Source organism: Oculina patagonica, chromosome 12 (genome assembly GCF_052425735.1).
Source record: "Oculina patagonica isolate OP01 chromosome 12, crgOcupat, whole genome shotgun sequence".
Taxonomy (NCBI): Eukaryota; Metazoa; Cnidaria; class Anthozoa; order Scleractinia; family Oculinidae; genus Oculina; species Oculina patagonica.
Window position 1 is genome coordinate 10,370,642 of NC_135769.1, and position 18,614 is coordinate 10,389,255.

Here is an 18,614-nt window from a genome sequence, read left to right on the forward strand (position 1 = left end):
TTATTTGCCTTTTATACTTTTTAGACCGATTTTTTTTATTCATGTTATTATCTTTATATATTATATGCATCATTGTTCACCATGAGCAACAGCACCAAATAAGAGCAAAAATAATTGATCAATCAAAAAAGGATTATCAATTAGCAGTAACTCTTCTTAACCCTGGGATGTACAGTTGAATCTCGATAACTCGAACTCACAAAAACTTTAACCTCTCCCTAACTCGAACCTTTTTCGAATTCCCCTTAAGGTCATTTTTTTTTTAAATAATTTTACCCTCGCTAACTCAAACCTCCGATATTTCGAACCATTTTCGATTTCCCTTAAAGGTTCGAGTTATTGGGATCCAACTGTACAAGACCATAACCATCATCTGTACCCCACCATCGTATAAGGGGTTGGGTGTGGGGAGGGGGGGGGGGGCTTGGAGACCCTCCCCAGAGTTTTCATCCTATTAAGGTGCAGTGAAATACATGTACTTGTGCACTGAGTAGAAAGCCCGTAGCGTACTCCACAAGATGACATAATTTTTGTTGGCTGTGACGTCAACATAGCTGTCATCTTAACGCAAGATCAAGCTAGAATGCTTATGGATTGCATCAAATCGTACCATTTTGTTTAAAAACAAAATGAAAAAAAAATTAAGAAAAATGTTAAACATGACGAGTTTTCGCCAGACCTCATTATAATTATGGCATTGCCATGGCAACATCAAATATCATGAACATATGATTTGACACATGAAAATTTTTGCAAGGTATAAATGAACAACTACTGAAAAATTCACCATTGTTGAGTACCGTATTTATTCGAGTAAACGCCTCCCTCGAATAAACGCCGCAGATAAGGGCACAAATATTAATGAACGCCGCCCTCAAATACACGCTGCATCATGATGTGGCGTTTATTCCAATAATCGAGTCAAAAAGCAAATGCAATAGTAATCAAGGTTGAACCAAGGCTAACAAGAAATATTTACCTTGATTAATGCCTTTTCAGACGAGCACTAAAAACATTTTTCTGTTTTTAAAATTCAAATGTTCAGTTACCATACTATTGTTAGCAAGAATAATATTGAATTTGAAATAAACAACGCCCTCATATGAGCGCTGACCTTGCCTGCGCGTTTAATCGAAAATTAAATTTCAAATTTTGAAAAAAAAAAGTTTGGAGGGGGTGGCATCCACTCCCCCCCCCCCCCCCCCCCCCACATGTACATGTATGTCCGCGGTTTAACTCTCAAAGAGGAGAAAGAACAAATAAAATGTTGTTCTAGTTCCAGCTGGTATGTTTCAGCTGTACACAGCATACAACTGGAAAGTTTTACATGCAGCTAACCCTCCCCCCCCCTAAATGGGCACCCTTTGTTATAGAACGGTGACAATAATTATTACAAGAATAATTATACAACACAAGTGAATGCAATGTAGTGCTTTTCGTGCGCGCTGCTTGGTTAACTCGGAGATGATTTGCAAAGTACTTTTTACCTCATTGCAGCTAAGAAAAACAAACTGCCTTCGAGCATCGCTTTGTTTACCAAAAGTGATGTTTTAGTGCGCTTGTTATTCAACTTGTGTGGTACATATTAAAACAATTATTTACTTGAGCGTTGTTGAATGTGGTGGATATTTACCGCTTCGCGGCTTGGTAAATATTCACCAATATTCATCTCCACTACGGTGAATAATTGTTAATTATTGCCCAATACCAAAAAAAAAAACAGCTTTCCGCTAGCACACCAGACTAAAAGCTAGCTGCAAGCCAAAATAGTGACATTCTGTTATTCTGACAAATACATGTACATGTAGGGTCCCCCAAAACCATAGCACCTTCTTCCCTAATTATATGAGTACTTTTCCTTTCTCCTTTCACTTATTTACACATAATACAATCTATATTTTTAGAAAGTCAGAAAATGGTGGTAATTAATGCAAAAACAAGACAAAATGCTAATTGAATGTTCGAATTACGAATTACGAATTATTCAATTTTGTACCAGAAAACTTGAAAAATCAAAACTTTGTGTAAAAAAGACGATATTTAGCCAAAACTGAATATTATCATGAGGCTGCCATGGTATCGTAAAAAAAAACACATGATGGACACACAGTTGGCACAACTAAATTTCTGCGAGGAATGAATGAAAAGCTACCGAAAGTACCATAATCATAGAGTAAACCCCTTTTTAACCTCAAGCAGAGATTTCATCAACCTCACACCCACCCGCTTCACCCTTGATTGTCCGAGAGTTAAGAGTTGGAGACTACTTGGCTTACCTTAGCATCAGGCTTGTTAATATTGTTCCTACACCAGAACCTCCGCAGCATATAAACAAGTGCCACCAGTATGATAGCGAAGACCACTGATCCCACCGAGGCCCAAACGATTGTCAGAGAGCGAGATGAGCCTTTGCTGTTGTCGGTAACTAAGAAATTCAAAACAACAGGTAGCATTTCAGACATGCTTCTCCCTGGAGATATAATATTATAAAAACTCGGGAAACAAAGGATAGGGACATTATAACTGTATGTAGAACTGTAAAATGCAGCTGCAGAAAATCTTAATGCTACAGCAATACGTTTTCTCGATACAGAAAGGAAATGGCAAGGGGGACTACTATATTTAGACTGGACGCTAAGGTGTTTCCCTATAAATTATTCTGTTGCAAATCGGTATCTCAAACAATTCTTACCACCATTTTGGGTCGTGTCTACGGTAGGTTTTTCTACTGCGTTTGACCTAACTGTCAGCCTTCCTGCCTTTGACGATGACCTTCCTGCTAGATTCACTGCAACGCACTTGTACATCCCATAGTTTTGTTCTTTTGTAACCGAATGGACAACCAAATATGAGGTACTTCCGCTCTGAATCAGGGTGGGACTTGTAAGAAGTGAGTTATTCTTTAACCAAGAAATCTTAGGGCGTGGAAGACCAGTTGCTGCACATTTAAAAATGGCATCACTCCCTTCTTCCACGACGACGTCCATAGGATGAATTGAAAACACTGGTTTCCAGATAACTGTTGTCAAGAATAATACAAGTTAAATTTTTTATACTACGACTGAGAGGGAACTGCTCTCGCCGCGCTGATTTGTTAGCTTGATGTTTATTCTTTTAAAATACCCGATTTTAAAATAACAAACATTTGAATGATATCTTTAGCATTAGCGGGACACAAAAAAAACCGCCACATGGAAATAATATGTTCGCACGTCCCTCCCCCCGAAATTTTTTCCCTGTACTAACAACATTGCGTATGCTAAATTTATAGTTTTTAAAAACTTTTATGTGCGTTTCTATAAGCATTTTTAGGTTATTCGTGCGTTTAGAATTATGGGTAAATGTACCAGTCGCCACGCTGGATTGATATTCGGACAGTGTGCATTGCCGTATTGCTTTAAGAAAAAAAAACATTGCATTTGGTGGCTTTTTAAGCCATTAAAATGGTTCGGATAGAACAGATATCTCGAATAACACGTAAAAGGGCTTTTAAGCTAACAATTAACCATACATTGTTCACCTGTTAAGTTGGCCACAGCTGATCGATTCCACCCTTCATCACTGTTAGCCTCACACCAATACTCTCCCTGATCTTTCAGTTTGACAGAATCAAGTGTCAACACTGAAAATGTCTTGTTCTCTTTGATTCTGTCTTTAGGTATCCTTCGACCATCTTTCAACCAAGTTATAACTGGCCTGGGAATTCCTAATGCTTCGCAGCTGAAATTCGCCTTCTTTCCAATTAAAACATTGTCTTGAGCGATTGGATGGATTACAAATCTTGGTTTCGAAGGTTCTACAAGAAGATAGGGCAACAATAAAAGGGTTTTTTTTCGTAATTTTGAAAAGGGGAATTACTCTATGATGCGTAAAGTTTTAACGCCAATAATGGCAACTTCATAACCACAGACAGGTTTTACCAAAATCGTTATTTTTGACAATTTGTTTTTCTTTATTTCTGCATTGTTTTGTTAATATTGTACGATTTGTTTGATTTTTCATGATATCGGCATTCTGGCATAATTTTGTATCAATTTAAGAGAGAAATCCAAGACGGCGGATACAGCATGGCAGCTCTAATGACGTCAAAGCCAACAGAAATATGTCATCTTGTAGAGTAAGGTAAGGGTTTCTACTCAGTGCAAAATAGATTTGCTGCGCATTAATAGACTTGACGTACAATAACTTCAGTGATGTCATACCCTTTTTCAGTCGAGAGCAGTGATATCCGATGGGCAGTTTTGGCAGCTAAAACATACGGCAACGATTCTCGCTTTTCTACCTCAAAACGGAGGGTTAAAAAATATTTTTCGCTTATATTAACAATTCTATAAGGCACTGTTTCCAACCTATGTTTTGAATTTTTGATAGCTGTGATTCATAAAAAGGATACTCACCTACTAAATTTAAAGTCAGTAACGCTATGCTACATATCATGAGATTTGAGACCATACAACCATACTCGCCAGAATCATTTCTTGAGGCTTTATCAATCCGAAGTTTACAGGTTTTGGTATCCTCCCTGTCAGAATAGCTACCCCCGCACGTTTTAACCTTTCGACTTCTAAAAAACAACTGTATCCGAAACGGCTGTTCGGAGAACTGTGTGTCACGTTCCCTTGAACTGTTTCCAGTGCAAGCAATTGTGAGGTTGTAGCCAACAGGTACGACATCATCATCCGGGAATTCCGATATGTGGATAGCAACTGGGGGCGCTTTGGGAACTGAAATACAAAACGACCTGGTCTCAGCATAAGCAACATGGAGTTCCGAGGAGGAGGAGGGAAAAGCGTTTAAACAGCCCTTAACCCTATCCAGACCGGGGGGGGGGGGGAGGGGCGGAAAGTGCCCGCGCCGACTTTGAACGCTTATAACTTTTTTAATATTCAACCAAACGCTGCCAAACTTTGCGACTTTATCTAAAATTTATCTGGGAATAATTTGGTAGGGTAGGTTGTTGTGTGAGAAACTTGACGTCACCATGGTTACGGCATTTTGACAGGCATGTTTTCCCAAATTTGTAATTTTCGTGTTTGTATTAATGAAAAATAACTTCAAAGCAATAATTTTCACCTGTTTACGGGTTTTAAGCACATTTTTTATGGGTTTTGAGTATTTTCCAGTAATTTTGGGTGGTTTTCTGACGTTTTGGAAAAATTTCGAAATCCAAGATGGCGGATCCAAGATGGCGGCTGTTTTGACATTATGATGTAATTGTCACGTGATGTGACATTATCATCCCACGTAACATATACTAAAAGATAGATTTTGGAACATACTATTTATCCTGTAAGTTTAATTGCGATTGCTTTAATATTCTGGAAGTTACGGAGGGGGGAGGGGGGGGGGGGGCGTAATCCGCCCCCCGCCGGTCTGAAAAGACCAAAAAAAGCCCGGTCTGAATAGGGTTAAAATCAAGCTGTTCCTCAAAGTGTAGCTGGAGTGGGCGTTTTCCGTCAATTAGATAAAAGTATCACAAAAAAGCAAAAAAGGAATCTTAACACTATCCAGACCAGGGGGGGGGGGGGGGGGGGCGGAAAGTGCCCGCGCCGACTTTGAACGTTTATAACTTTTTCAACATTCAAACTAACACTGCCAAACTTTGCAACTTTATCTAAAATATATTTGGACATAATTTGATATGACAGGTTGTCGGGTCAGAGAATTGATGTTGCATGGAAACGGCATTTCTAGAGACATGTTTTACCCAATTTGCAATTTTTGTGTTTTTATAGATGAAAATTAACTTTAATGCAGTTATTTTTACCTTTTGGGCATTTTTTACACCATTTTATTGTTTTTCAGTACTTTTTTCGTAATTTTTGGCGGTTTTCTTACGTTTTAAAAAAAATTTCAAATCCAAGATGGCGGATCGAAGACCACAAATATGTTGTCGATTTCTGTGATGACGTAATTGTTTTTTCTCGCGATCCATGTTCTTGGAGCATTAAATTTTCTTTAAGGCCATGCTTCAAAGACTACGTGTGCCAAATTTGGTTGTTTTGTCCGGCGTGTAATGATAATTTTGCTAACCCGCTAGACTACTTGCCTTTGTCCACTCCATGAATAGTGGATTATAATTATATGGTGGAGAGTGTCGTACTCCACTCCATCTTGGACCAGAGCGGTGTATTTTTCATGTGTCACACGTGTCATATCCCTCATTGACGTCACGATTCGCGCCTTTTCTGACCGTTTCTACTTTGTTGAAGAAACTTGGTTTCTGATCTTGTGTCGTTTGTTGTTAGCAAGCATCGTCAAGCAGGTTTAATTTGTTAAACTAAGCGACAAAAATGAAAGAGTTTTCCGAAAAACTTAAGAACGAGAACACGATAATGGAAACCTTGTCGATATCATGGTTTTTGGAGGAAATAATCCGCAGGGGATTTCACAAAGTGTAAGGTGTTGTAAAAAAAAGAAGAAAAAAGCATTTGAAAACTATCAGCCGTCAAGACATTGCCGCATCGGTTTCAAGTCAAAGTCAGTGGCAAAAAATATATCTCACATCTCATAAACAATATTTTTTCTGCCACTCGAACATAAAATTTATATATTCTCACCGCCGTGTAATATCCTCTATTTAAATTGACTCCGACGCGCTTATGTCTTATCAGAACTCCGATATCGCTTATTGTCTTAAAGTGGGAATAATCAACCACATAGTAAAGGAACTAATATTATGAAGAGGAAAATAGGAGAAACCAGACTGTCACTAAACATTTTTAGACACGATAATAAAGTTATTCTTCTTCTTCTTCTTCTTCATCTTGGATTTCCAAATTTTTCCAAAATGCCAGAAAACCACCCAAAATCATTGCAAAGTACTCGAAATGAATAAAAATGTGCTTTAAACCCGTAAAAATGTAAAAATAATGCCATTTAAGTTGATTTTTATTAACAGAAACACGCAAAATTACAAATTTGGGAAAACATGCCTGTCAAAATGCCGTTGCCATGGTGATGTCAAGTTCCTGACACATCATCCAACCCTACCAATTTATTGCCAGATAAATTTTAGGAAAACTCAGAAAGTTTGGCAGCGTTTGGTTAAATCTTAAAAAAGTTATAAAAGTTCAAAGTCAGCGCGGGCCTCAAAAGCCCCCCCCCCCCCCCCCATTCTGAATAGGGTTAAAAATATTTTAAGTCTGGTAGCTCTTCGCTTTTGTTCAAGTACTTGTCCTTCAGAAAAACCCTAACGATGGATATTAAATTCGGCACTAGCAAATTTTTGGTACAATTTTTTTATACTTATACACTATAACACAGGGTTGTTTATGTTTTTAAAAGTTAAATGACCAATCTAGCGAAAAAGTGAATGCGTGTTGCGCGTTTCGATTAATACCACGGACGACGAATGATGTTCCTATTATGAATTGCTTTCACCAGCTTCAGAAACTTAAGAATTGTGCTTGGTAAAGATTCCGTTAAATTTTGTCTTAGATCAGTTGTGCGTTATTTCTCATGGAGGAAATAGAAAAAAAAGTAATCAAAAATAGGTTGATATCCAGAACCCAGCTTCATAGCTGAAACTTTGACATTTTACACATGTTAACGCTAGGTTTGTGTGTTTCTGCGCAGTCAACAATAACTACATTGCATTTTATATCACAGCCTATTTTATTGCGAAAATGGCCATCTGACCAATAAGGAAAGAACGATTTTAGGGATCGGTCATTATTTATCAGGGGGGGAGGGCCACTAAATCTACGAAGAAGCGAGCTCAAAAATTGTGACCCTCCCCCAAATTGGAGCCCAAAAAATTGTGACCCTCCCCAAATTGGAGTCTAAAAAATTGTGACCCTCCCCTTTGAATGTACAGAGACAAAAAGAGCTTCTTGATTTTTTAAACACCGTTGGTTTGCAGTTCAATTTATTTTGCTGGTTGTCTTTTGTTTGATTTCTATGTTTTTGCTATTAGTGATTGCAACCCCAGATCTTTCAAATTGAAATCAGAATAAAGGGCGAGCTTTAAAATGAGCAAAGCTGCGTGCCTTCTAGGGTGGTCTTGTATTCTCCCCCAGGAAATTTTGCAAAATATCATTTCCTCCTAGATATCAATCTGTTTTTCGCGATTCTGAGCAACAATATGGCCCTTCCACAATGCCATTTAGATCGCTGTTGTTTCGAGCTATTAAAAGTAGGTAACGAAAGGAAACTTAAAAGTAGCGATATACTATGTTTTGGGATGATCATTGAAAATAATTGCTTCAATGTAGATCGCATCTGATTGCATGAGTTTCAAGCTTAATGCGTAAGGCCCAAGAATCCTTGACTCAAAGAGCTGTTTCACATTACACAAAAAGGTTTAGGGGGGTCCGGGGGCATGTTCCCCCGGGAATTTTTTTTTTATTTTACCTCTTCTAAAATCACACGAAACTTACTCAAAACTGTCAAAAATAATGAAAAGTTATCACTTTATACCAGTGAAAAGCACCTGTTTTTTAAAGGTACAAATTCAATACCTATTGCAACTTACTAGTAATATAAAAGCACTATTGACGAAATGTTTGACTGTTGCCAAGGGCAAAAGACAATACGTAGTAAAGGCAAAGAGGTAAAGCAAAGTCTAAATACAGACTTTAAAAAAAAGAAAAGCTTATTACTGGCCATACTTGAATATTGACTTGAACCTTTTGTCAACACTATTGTTCTGACATCACGAGAAAGGGTGAACATCAGTTTCAAAATTTAGAATTTAATATAAAAATCATTTGAGACACTTGGTAGAGTTTTACGCTTAAAAAAGTCGTAGCCCTCCCCTAAATACAGTTTACAAAGTAATGGCCCTCCCCAAACTGGCGCTCAAAAGTAGTTACCCTCCCCCCAAAAATAGTGGCCCTCCCCCCGCCCCAATAAATAATGACAGGTCCCTTAAGATGTAGCTGCGAGTATTTTCTTTAACTTTGTTTAAATGGGATTTGTTATCAGCGATGTGAGAGCCACTGTTTCGACTCGATGCAACACCTGCAATCTATTTAGAGGTAGGTCAGAATCATCAAGTACCTATAACACGAAAAAGTAATTTATACACACACTTGATGTGCCGCTCATAAATAGGTATATTAGTTAGATTAAGTATTTTTGTCCTTGATTCCAAATAACGATTATTTGGGAGGTTCACAATGGGACTTTCTTCCCGATAGACGGCTAATGTTACTTGATTGGACTATTGATGGTTCTAAATATTTTTTTGGCGTCTTTAAAAATTTGAATTGACTTTTTGGGGGGCTAGGTAGGTTACCATTTCAGTCATGCAAGATGTTATTCGATATCCCGTCACTACATGTAAGTTAACTTAAGATGTCGACCTGAAGTTAAACACTTCAAGATCATGTAAAGCGAGTGTCTTCTGTGTAAGTGGAGACGTAATTGACCTTAAACTAACGACTGATGATACTTCTTCCTGTTGACTGTGAAATTCAACCCTTTATTACCCTGTCATAAAAACAGACCGTCAAACAGTAGGTGGTATTTACATAGAAAACTTTTACTAAGAGGTAAGATGAAACATGTAATCACTGTATTTTACTTTCTTTTCGACTAGCTTTACTTTGTTCCAGCTCCATTCATAACAATATTCGAACCGTCAACTGAAAAATGGATTTAAAAAAAAGGAAAAACGAAAATCGAAATACGTGATGTTGTTTTTACCTAATTTAAGCTTTGCATACCACCTGTTTCAAACCTAGAAGATAAAAATGGTATTTGTAGCCAGCGATGTAAGGGCGACTGTTTCTATCCAAAACCTGCAATCTATTAAATGGTAGGTCAGAATCATTTAGCCCCTTAACACCAAAAAGCAATTTATATACACACTTAATGTGCCGCTCAAATATCGATTTTAGTTGCACCAAGCACCTTTTTTGGGAGGTACATAATGGGACTCCCATTGAAGGTTCACAGCTAAAATTATTCTTTCTTGGCGATAGACGGCTAATGTTATTTAAAAATTGACGATTAATGGCTATAAATATTTAAGGTGCCTTTAAAAATTGGAATAATGTTTTGAAGGTTGGGTGGGCTGCGATTTTAGGCACTCAGACAAAAAGTACATCAATATGTTATTCGATATCACGTCACTACATGCAAGTCAACTTAAGATGTCGACCTGGAGTTAAACACTTCAAGACCATATGCAGCGAGTTCCTTTTGCGTAAGTAGGTATGGGTAATGGAAAACAATTTTTAATTTGGAGATGTAATTGACCTTAGACTAACGACTTAAGATACTTCTTCCTGTTGATGGTTAAATTCACCCCTTAATTACCCTGTCATAAAAACAGACAGTCAAACAGTCGGTGGTATATCCATATGGAACTTTTACTACGAAGCTAGATGAAACATGTCATCGCTGTATTTTATTTTATTTTTGTCTGGCTTCACTTTGTTCCATCTCCAAACGAAAAGAGAAAAACGTGTTGTTGTGTTCACCTAATTTAAGTTTTGCATACCACCTGTTCAACCCTGAAAGATAAAAACCCACATGTAAAATTGTCGTTGATTAGCTAGACAAGAGAAATACATTGGTTAAATTCTCCTCACTTTGTGCAATAGCAAGAGCGGACAAAATAGCTTCGTTTACACGATGTTGCTGAACTTTTGCAGGGAATAGGTAAACGGATATTATTCCGAACATTCGCCAATAAAACGTACACAACATGTCTTCAGCGTAAAAACCTGAGTTGTAGATACTGTTTTTCCTCAATTGACAATATTCAAATAAAACAATGTCAATTTGTAATTTTAGGGAGACTTCCTGTCAAACTGTTGCCATACTTCCGAAAATTAGAGTCGCTTTTATATTTTAATCAATGTAAATTTACACGGTGAAGCTGAAACGAATAACACACCGACTTTTCCGAAAGGTTGACAACTTTCACCTTTCAGGTATCCAGGCCGTACATGCCATAAGGTAGGTAAGAACAGCAAAATTGTGTAAGCTATTGGCGAATAAAGAAACTGTTTCGAGTTTAAAGACAACCAGCAGTAAAAATGAAGTGCCAATATTATCATTTAGTTTTATGTAGAAGTGTTAATAATTTCCTTTAGTTGTATATACAAATAACTCCTCCAAACCACAGATTGAGCGCACTGTGTATTTTATTTGCTAAAACGGATGGGAATTTCGCCAAGGTTCAATGTCAAAAAATCATATAATGCAACTCCATGCATATATGTTGTGCCCCATAGCGGAGCCGACTTGTACCAAGAAGGGACAGACCCAAGGTTTTCTTTCTTTCTTTTTCTTTCTTATATTAGTGTAAAATTGTAAAGTATTAACAAAACATTGACTTCATATTAATTTACTTACATTTAGAGACATCTACTCTGTCAATGCAATACGTTGTTCTGGACGATACGAACCAGTCGGTGTATAAAAGAAATCCAAAGAGCAATACAAACTGGCAAAATGCTATTCTATACATGCTTTCTGTCTATTAAACAAATAGCACTATTTTTGCGAGTTTTGCTCGGTAGCTGATTACTGCTCCGTTTTTAGAGAAATGATCTGAGACATATGTGATGGGTTATTACGTGTGCATTGTCGGGATTGACGGCTGTCAATCATCAAAACAGCTCGCGAAAAAAAAAATAATTAAAATTAAACCCTATTCAAATTTTCGTTTTTTTGACCTGATATGACAACAAACACTTCATTGACTGCCATTAACATTATTTAACACCCTCGTATATAAGAAAGCTAATGTCAATTAAGAAAGGTTTTTAAATATTATTGAAGTTTTTGTTGAAAAAACATCTAGACACTCGGCGTCAGCGACGTAGATTGGTTAAAGTTAATCGGATGTTTAACCGAGAACCAATCAGCTGCAGGGCCGTTAACCACCCGCTAGGAGTCTTTTGCTTCCCGCAAAGCGCGTGTTTTCAATAGGGCGGTTTTCAATTTAGCCGCGTGTATTGATAATAATGTTGATTTAAATAGCAGGTAAAGCGTAGTTCGGTTCGTATTGTAGTGATCAAACGTCTCTTACCTGGAAGAGTTTTTTTTTTATCGCTGGGAATACCATGGAAAGATAACTATTCGTTTGTCGAGTTATTAGGAGAGGTTATACACACAGGAGTATAAATGTACCACATCGAAATATCGCGCACAATACTTCACTTTCAGGAAACGCGTGTTTGTTTACCTATTTTGAGTCGCGCGAAGAGTTCATGACGTGTGAAGCTAAAAAGGTATATTATTTTCGACAATAGAAAGCAAGGGACCGCAGACGAAAATGCTGCTAGTGTACGTAGGAGCTGGCTACAGCTCTAATCAGCCAAAAAATAAAAATACAGAGACAAGATAAGCAAGGCTGACACTACGTAGAAATGAAAAAACCTTAACGGGACAACGACATGATAGAGTCCAAACTGAAAGTCAAAAATGCAAACTCTGGACAGCTATTTCGAAATGTTTCCTTATCGAGGAAAATTACTATGCCAGTGTACTGAACCTATAAACAAGTGATGTAATTGTGAGGTCATCAGGAACTTTAGATCTCAACTTGAAAAACTTAGGCTGACTTTTTTAAGTTCGGCCATTTTGACCTGGAAAAACAGCAAAAAACTAATAACGGCTACCCACTTCCTTTAACAGCAATTTATTATTTTCGATCAAACATTTGCAATCTATTAAGAAATAGGTAAGAATACATATACTTAATGAGCAGCTTATATAAATGGGTTAAATTACCATATCCTTGGAAGTTCGTAATGTGGCTATTTTTGGATGTTTAGGATTAAGAGATTTGCTTTTTGCGTTTAATGTTATTTAATATTTCATGACGCTTTATAAATTTGAAATAATTTATATGAGCAACTTAGGTTACCTTTTTAGCACTTAGGGAAAATGGGTATCAAGATTTAATTTGATTCCGTCCGTAAGTCTACTCAAAATGCCAACCTAAATAAAAAAGGTGCCAAAGTGATAAACTTCAAGATCACATTAAATACAACTGAGCTAAGATAGTGGATAACAATTGACTATGGGTATAATGGATAACATTGTGGCGACTCATGATACTTATCCCGGTTGAAATTAAAATGCGCTTCATAATTACCATGTCCATAAAACAGACCTTCAAACTGTATAGTATTTGCAAATAAGGACTTTTCTACTAAAAGGTTACTTCAAAAACCTGTAATTGATGCATTTTCGTTTCTCTTCATTTCGTTTCGAGGGATTTCGTTCTGTATTGCTCAATCTTTATTGCTAAACGATCTTTGAAAAACACGAAGAGAAAATCTAAGTTATAAATGAAGAAACACGAGTAGTAAAATGGATGTAGTTTAGTTAAGGCTGGTTCTCATATGATCGCCCCGGTCGTCTCTGTCGCTTCTGCAGTTCGCAAAGTCTGAGGCGATTGGAGCAAGCAAACTTTTTGAAGCGACAGAGGCGACAAAGACGATCGGGGCGATCATATGAGAACCAGCCTTTAGTCATTTAAATTTTGGTTTGTACCACCTGGTTTCATTCTAAACTGAGAAAAAAAATACCGCGGAGTAACCCATTGATCATCTAGAAGGAAAGAAATACGTTTTAATTTGATAAAAAAAAGAATCTGCCCATTCTGCGAGTAGAAAAGTTCCATGACGTTGTCGAATAGAACTTTAAAAGAAAAATATAAAATTAATGAAGATTATTCCGAGCATCCGCCAAGAAAACATTGACAGATTTAAAATGCAAATACAAAATTTTAGGTACATGTGGGTAACTCCAGAAGAAAAAAACTTGTGTAAGCGATTTCTGCATAAAGATACTGTTTTGAGTTGAGAAACAATCCGGGAACAGAAATGAAATGAAAATTTCATTCCTTATTTTTTTGATACAAAAAAACGTCTCCAAACTATAAATTGACCGTAACATGTATATAACTGGCTAAAATAAGATAAAAATTGCGCCAAAGATTAATGTCGTAAAGCTAAATAATTCAACGACATATTGTATTTTCCCCAGGTTGTTATAAAATTTTGAGCTATAAATTTGACTTTATATTTACTTACACTTATAGACATCTTTTCTGTTAACGCAAGTAGACTGTGCATTCGACTTCTCGAACCAGTCAGTGTTAAAAAGAAATCCAAAGATCAATGCAAACTGGTAAAAAGCTTTCTTGTACATGTTCTCAGTCAAACAACACTGCTATTCCGTGCGCTCTGCTCGGTGACACCTTCTGTTCTGCCTTTAGATGTGTAAACACTTGAGAATTGATCGTGGAACACCTGTAATGGGTTATCACGTTTGCAAAGTGGGTTATTGTAGCTATCAATCATCAAAATCTCCCATTAAACGAAATAAAGGAAATAAATATTGAGGTCTTTTTAAATCTACTGCTCCCAATTTTCTTAATTTAATGATTATCATTACACCTTATTTTTCCAGACTTGAAATGACTAGCAATCTGCATTATTTATCGTGTTACATCACGACCGTCCTTTTGATTACATAGAAAGCGAAAGTGTCTAAAGCAATCCAGAAATCACGTTAAGAAGCTAATATTTCAACGACGCCATCGCTGCGGGTCGGTCGCAGCTCTCAAACCGTAAAGAAGCTTAACAGAGGAGGCGGGTAGTCTAGCTTCCGCCTGGGTGCTGGACGTGCACGTGTTCCCAAGTGGGCCACATAGCATGTGGATGCCTGAACAGAAATGTTTAAGAAGTGAAAGTTAACACTGACCACGTCTTATAGTTGGGTGTTTACGATACAAATAAAGTATTTTCCTAAGCCTCCATTCATTTGTCTGTTTTCTTACAATACGGTAATTTTCCTGCTTCTATCTCGCGAGTCACTTGAGTTCTGGGAAATGGCACCACATGCGTTTCGCCTTGCATGACCTGCCCTTGAGCTCACTAAGCGGCCGGGCTATGGTTTTCATTTTCCCTGGGCTTAAGGTTGTCTCCCACATTTGTTTGCCACTCGGTTTTCTTCGTTGGATATCTTCTGACGTTGGACAGTTTTCTAATATTTTGTGCTATTTTTCTTAAGTATGCGGGTAACGTTTTAAGGAGACGTAAGCCCAGGGAAAATGGCTGTGTAAGGAGACAGTATAGCTGAAGTAAACGGGGTCATAACATGGGTCTCCGGGCATTTTCAAACCTTTGCTATAAGGGATCCTTCAAGTTTCAGGCGGGAGTATTTTATAATCATACTATCCTCCACGTCCCAAGGCGGACGTAATATACAATCATCTTCCCTTGAAGAACGCTTTTTTTACCTGAGAACTTTGATAAAGCGCGCAGTCTTGGTTGGCTGTTTGATGGTATCGTTGTTAGATCACTTATGAGGCCTTTAAGTGGGTTTTCTTGGGTATCAAGTGTCATTCCAAATGCCTTCACTTAAGGATTTTTCAACTCCTATCCAGTGTGTAAGCAGTTTGCCGATGTAATAACGTAGCTTTTGGTGTGGCATTTACTATGGTGTCGGGTGAAGTGGCAGTGTCACACTCTTGGCTTCTTTCCATAACAGCTTACTGTGCCAAATAACCCTCGAGTTGTATGTGGACGCAATGTTTGATGAATTAAAATTTCCCGCCAAACTTCAGGCTAAGCTATTTGACGTCACGCATACATTACCAGCTCTAAGATGGCGGCGTTCAGTTGTCGAGCTTTGAGAAAGATTTCGTAGGGTTATAGCGCACGTTGGAGGCTGACATTTTGGTGAATAACATATCTCTGTATAACTTTTTATTGGCGAAAAGAAAATAAATGGCCATTCTGGAGTGAACTTCTCCTTCTCCGTCAGGGGAAATTCCGTGGATGTTAAAGGTTGTGTTTGCCGGTTACAGATCCAAAGGTGATTTCCATGGTCCTAGCTTACATAACAGTGGACCGGCTCTGCGGCTAGCTTCAGTTTTACTTACCGAGTGGACTGGTACTCTCAGTGATATCGTATTACCAGGTTACGACAATCTGACAGCTTTACGGAGTTAAGTTCTACTCAGCTGGTCATGGGCTCCTGTACTCAGCGGCTGTATAAGTAAGGTTCATTTTGGCCGGATTAGCTCCTTCACTAGCAGAGCCCTGATTACTAACAAATGTAGCAGCACTAGTAAGGCTTAAGTCTCCGATACCACTTAAATTTGGTTTTTAATCTGCGGTGAAACTCATTTTGTTGCGGGCACGTGGGCTGGGAACTTCCCTTTCTCCCGAAAAAGAAGGAAACCTGTTTAAACAATCGCTAACAAGTTTTTAGGGATGATACGGGAAATATGTTTGCTTTTCGCGCCAAAAAGGAATCTAACTTGACGCCCGATTGCGGGAACTGAAGCCTCTATAACACTATGTGACGTTGTGTTCAATTTTCGCCGACTCCGTGACAGCTCAGGCAAGTCTGTTTTTTGACGCGCAACAACTTCTTAGAATAAGATAGAATTTATTAGAATTGTCAGTTGTTGCGAACGTTGGCCAAAGATAATAAGTGAAGGATTTATCCTATGCACATAAGTCAGTAATGATAGTATGTAATTAAAGACTTTATTTTAAGAAGAATAGATGATGCGCCCCACCCACCACTCCCCCTGCTACTGTTAGCTCTTTCAGCATACCCTCTCGAGCTTTGCTCGTCAGGGGTACACTACCCAATACTTAATGCTAATGAGTAAGCAGGGAGGATAATGTACTATTCGCGACAGTCCCTTTCACGCTCGCTAATAAGAGATTGAGATATGTTCCCGCGCCCAGAAGTCAATGGCACAGGACAAACAATTTGGCGCGGGAGATACACAAGAGAACCCACCCAAGGGAAAGGGCATTACACACCATTTCAGGCTACCATTGGAAGAAAGGAAAAAAAAAATGGTGAGGGCGAGGACGTCCAAAATCTAAGCAAATCAAACAGATAACAGGGCAGCAAAATCGAACCACGTGTAAAAATGAGTGAGCTATACTGTCAAGCAAACCCAAAAGGAAATATGCTGAAGCAAAACATGCAAAAACAAAGGATGGCGAAATAAAAATGGTAAGGAAAAACAAAAGATTTCGTTAAGGGGTGTGCAAACAAAAGGAAACTACCAGTATGCCACCAAATTAGATGCAAATGACTAAAAGAAATAACAAATCTAAAACAAAAGTCAGAAAAGCAAGCTATAATAAGCTAGATAAGAACCCCGTCAGTGCATATATAGGTTAGCTAGGGAGAACAGCACAGGCACCAAGTCCCGCCGAGAAAATCGCATGTTTTAAAGTCTAGAATTCAAAGGAATAAATCTTTGTACGCTGAGTGATACTTGTTTGTTATAATAATTTAGTCAAAGTGTTTTAAAATGTGCCAAGTTCAAATTAAAATTCAAATCCAGACGTTTCGGGTTTTAACTTCAGTGGATAAAAGTTCCATAGTCTCTGTTAACATAGGCATGAAAAAGTTGGTTTTTATGGTAGAATATTTAACGGGACTGAATTAAAGTAATCAAACATCTGACGCAGAAAATAATGAAAGGTATCAAAACGGTTACGGTTTAGGTGTCAAATGTGGTTACAAACTGTGAATGTTTTTACCTGCAAATATGAAGATTACAAGCATTGAAATCCTCTTTCCTTCTTATCAATATAATAAGTGTTGAAAGTTCGAATTCTGTCGAAATGGGTTATAAATTAGACACAGAAATGCATTAACCTTGTCATTTCAAGCTGATTAACAAGCGTACCACATTACGAAGTCTTGTGTTTATAAATTGCACAGACAAGGGTCCCCTCGCTTATATTCCGTACTCATTCGTAACCTTAAGAAGTGAGCGATGTACTTATGTAACAGATGGTATACTGCATAACATTTTCATATATTGACACCTAATGTACATGTTAGATATGTCTTATCCAAATCTCACTCATGTATTTAAAATATGTTCTGTTTTGTAGTCATAACAAAGCCTGGCATAATAACGTTTCATTTGCATTTTAAGTCTTACATTAACGGTCAAATACAGAAATGAAGTACCTTCCCTTTAGCACAACGATCGGAGATTACGAAAGTACGAAAGGCTGTCTGCGTTTTTTAATTTTACTTGATTCCTTTACAAAGGAGTAATGGTATATACTTAGCAGCACACCGCAGAAAGAGAACGGAAACGAGAAAATCAACATTGCATTAAGTGTCCCAATTATATGCGTTTTGGATTATTCCTTTATTTCACATTTCATTGATTGTTTCGTTATGCCCCGCAGGTAGGCTCAGTGTGAGGTTGGATCACGCAATGTTAATGATAATTGGTTTGGGTTATAAGGCGTTGAACTATATTAAAGTAGTTTGAGTACGACAATGAGACGTGCTCAAAAGTCGGTCAACAAAATTAACAATTAAGCGAGAATCGTGACAAAGTACAAGTTTTGCATTCTGTTTCGATCAGTGCGTGCATTCTTGTGTTTATCCAAACAAGTTCTGCTCTGTGTACCTAGGTTACTCACGATCATTGTGTTCTAAATTTAGACACGTCGTGTTTTTATCTGTCAAATAATTACATTAATCTTAAAGGCTCCACTGTCCACTTAGTTCAGAGTCACGTTCAGAGAAACCCCTGCTCGGTTTTAATTAATTGGTCGAGACATTAAAACAAAACTACTGCCTTGTTAAAATACCAGAGAAACTCCTGCTCTGTGTACTTAGGTTACTCACGTCTATTG

The 18,614-nt window shown here is 37.7% G+C and overlaps 1 protein-coding gene across 1 annotated transcript in view; it reads right to left on the minus strand.

The window, feature by feature from the left end:
* The window catches only part of LOC144633250 (fibroblast growth factor receptor 4-like), a 103,088-nt gene extending 88,934 nt beyond the window's left edge, over nt 1-14,154 (minus strand). Inside the window, exons 1-5 of the mRNA XM_078492085.1 lie at nt 14,004-14,154; nt 4,398-4,724; nt 3,521-3,796; nt 2,693-3,019; nt 2,277-2,425 (exon numbers count right to left, since the gene is read on the minus strand). Coding sequence (XP_078348211.1) covers nt 2,277-2,425; nt 2,693-3,019; nt 3,521-3,796; nt 4,398-4,724; nt 14,004-14,121 — 1,197 coding nt within the window. The 5' untranslated portion in view covers nt 14,122-14,154. The remainder of the gene's footprint in view (nt 1-2,276; nt 2,426-2,692; nt 3,020-3,520; nt 3,797-4,397; nt 4,725-14,003) is intronic.
* Nucleotides 14,155-18,614: the final 4,460 nt, after the last annotated feature.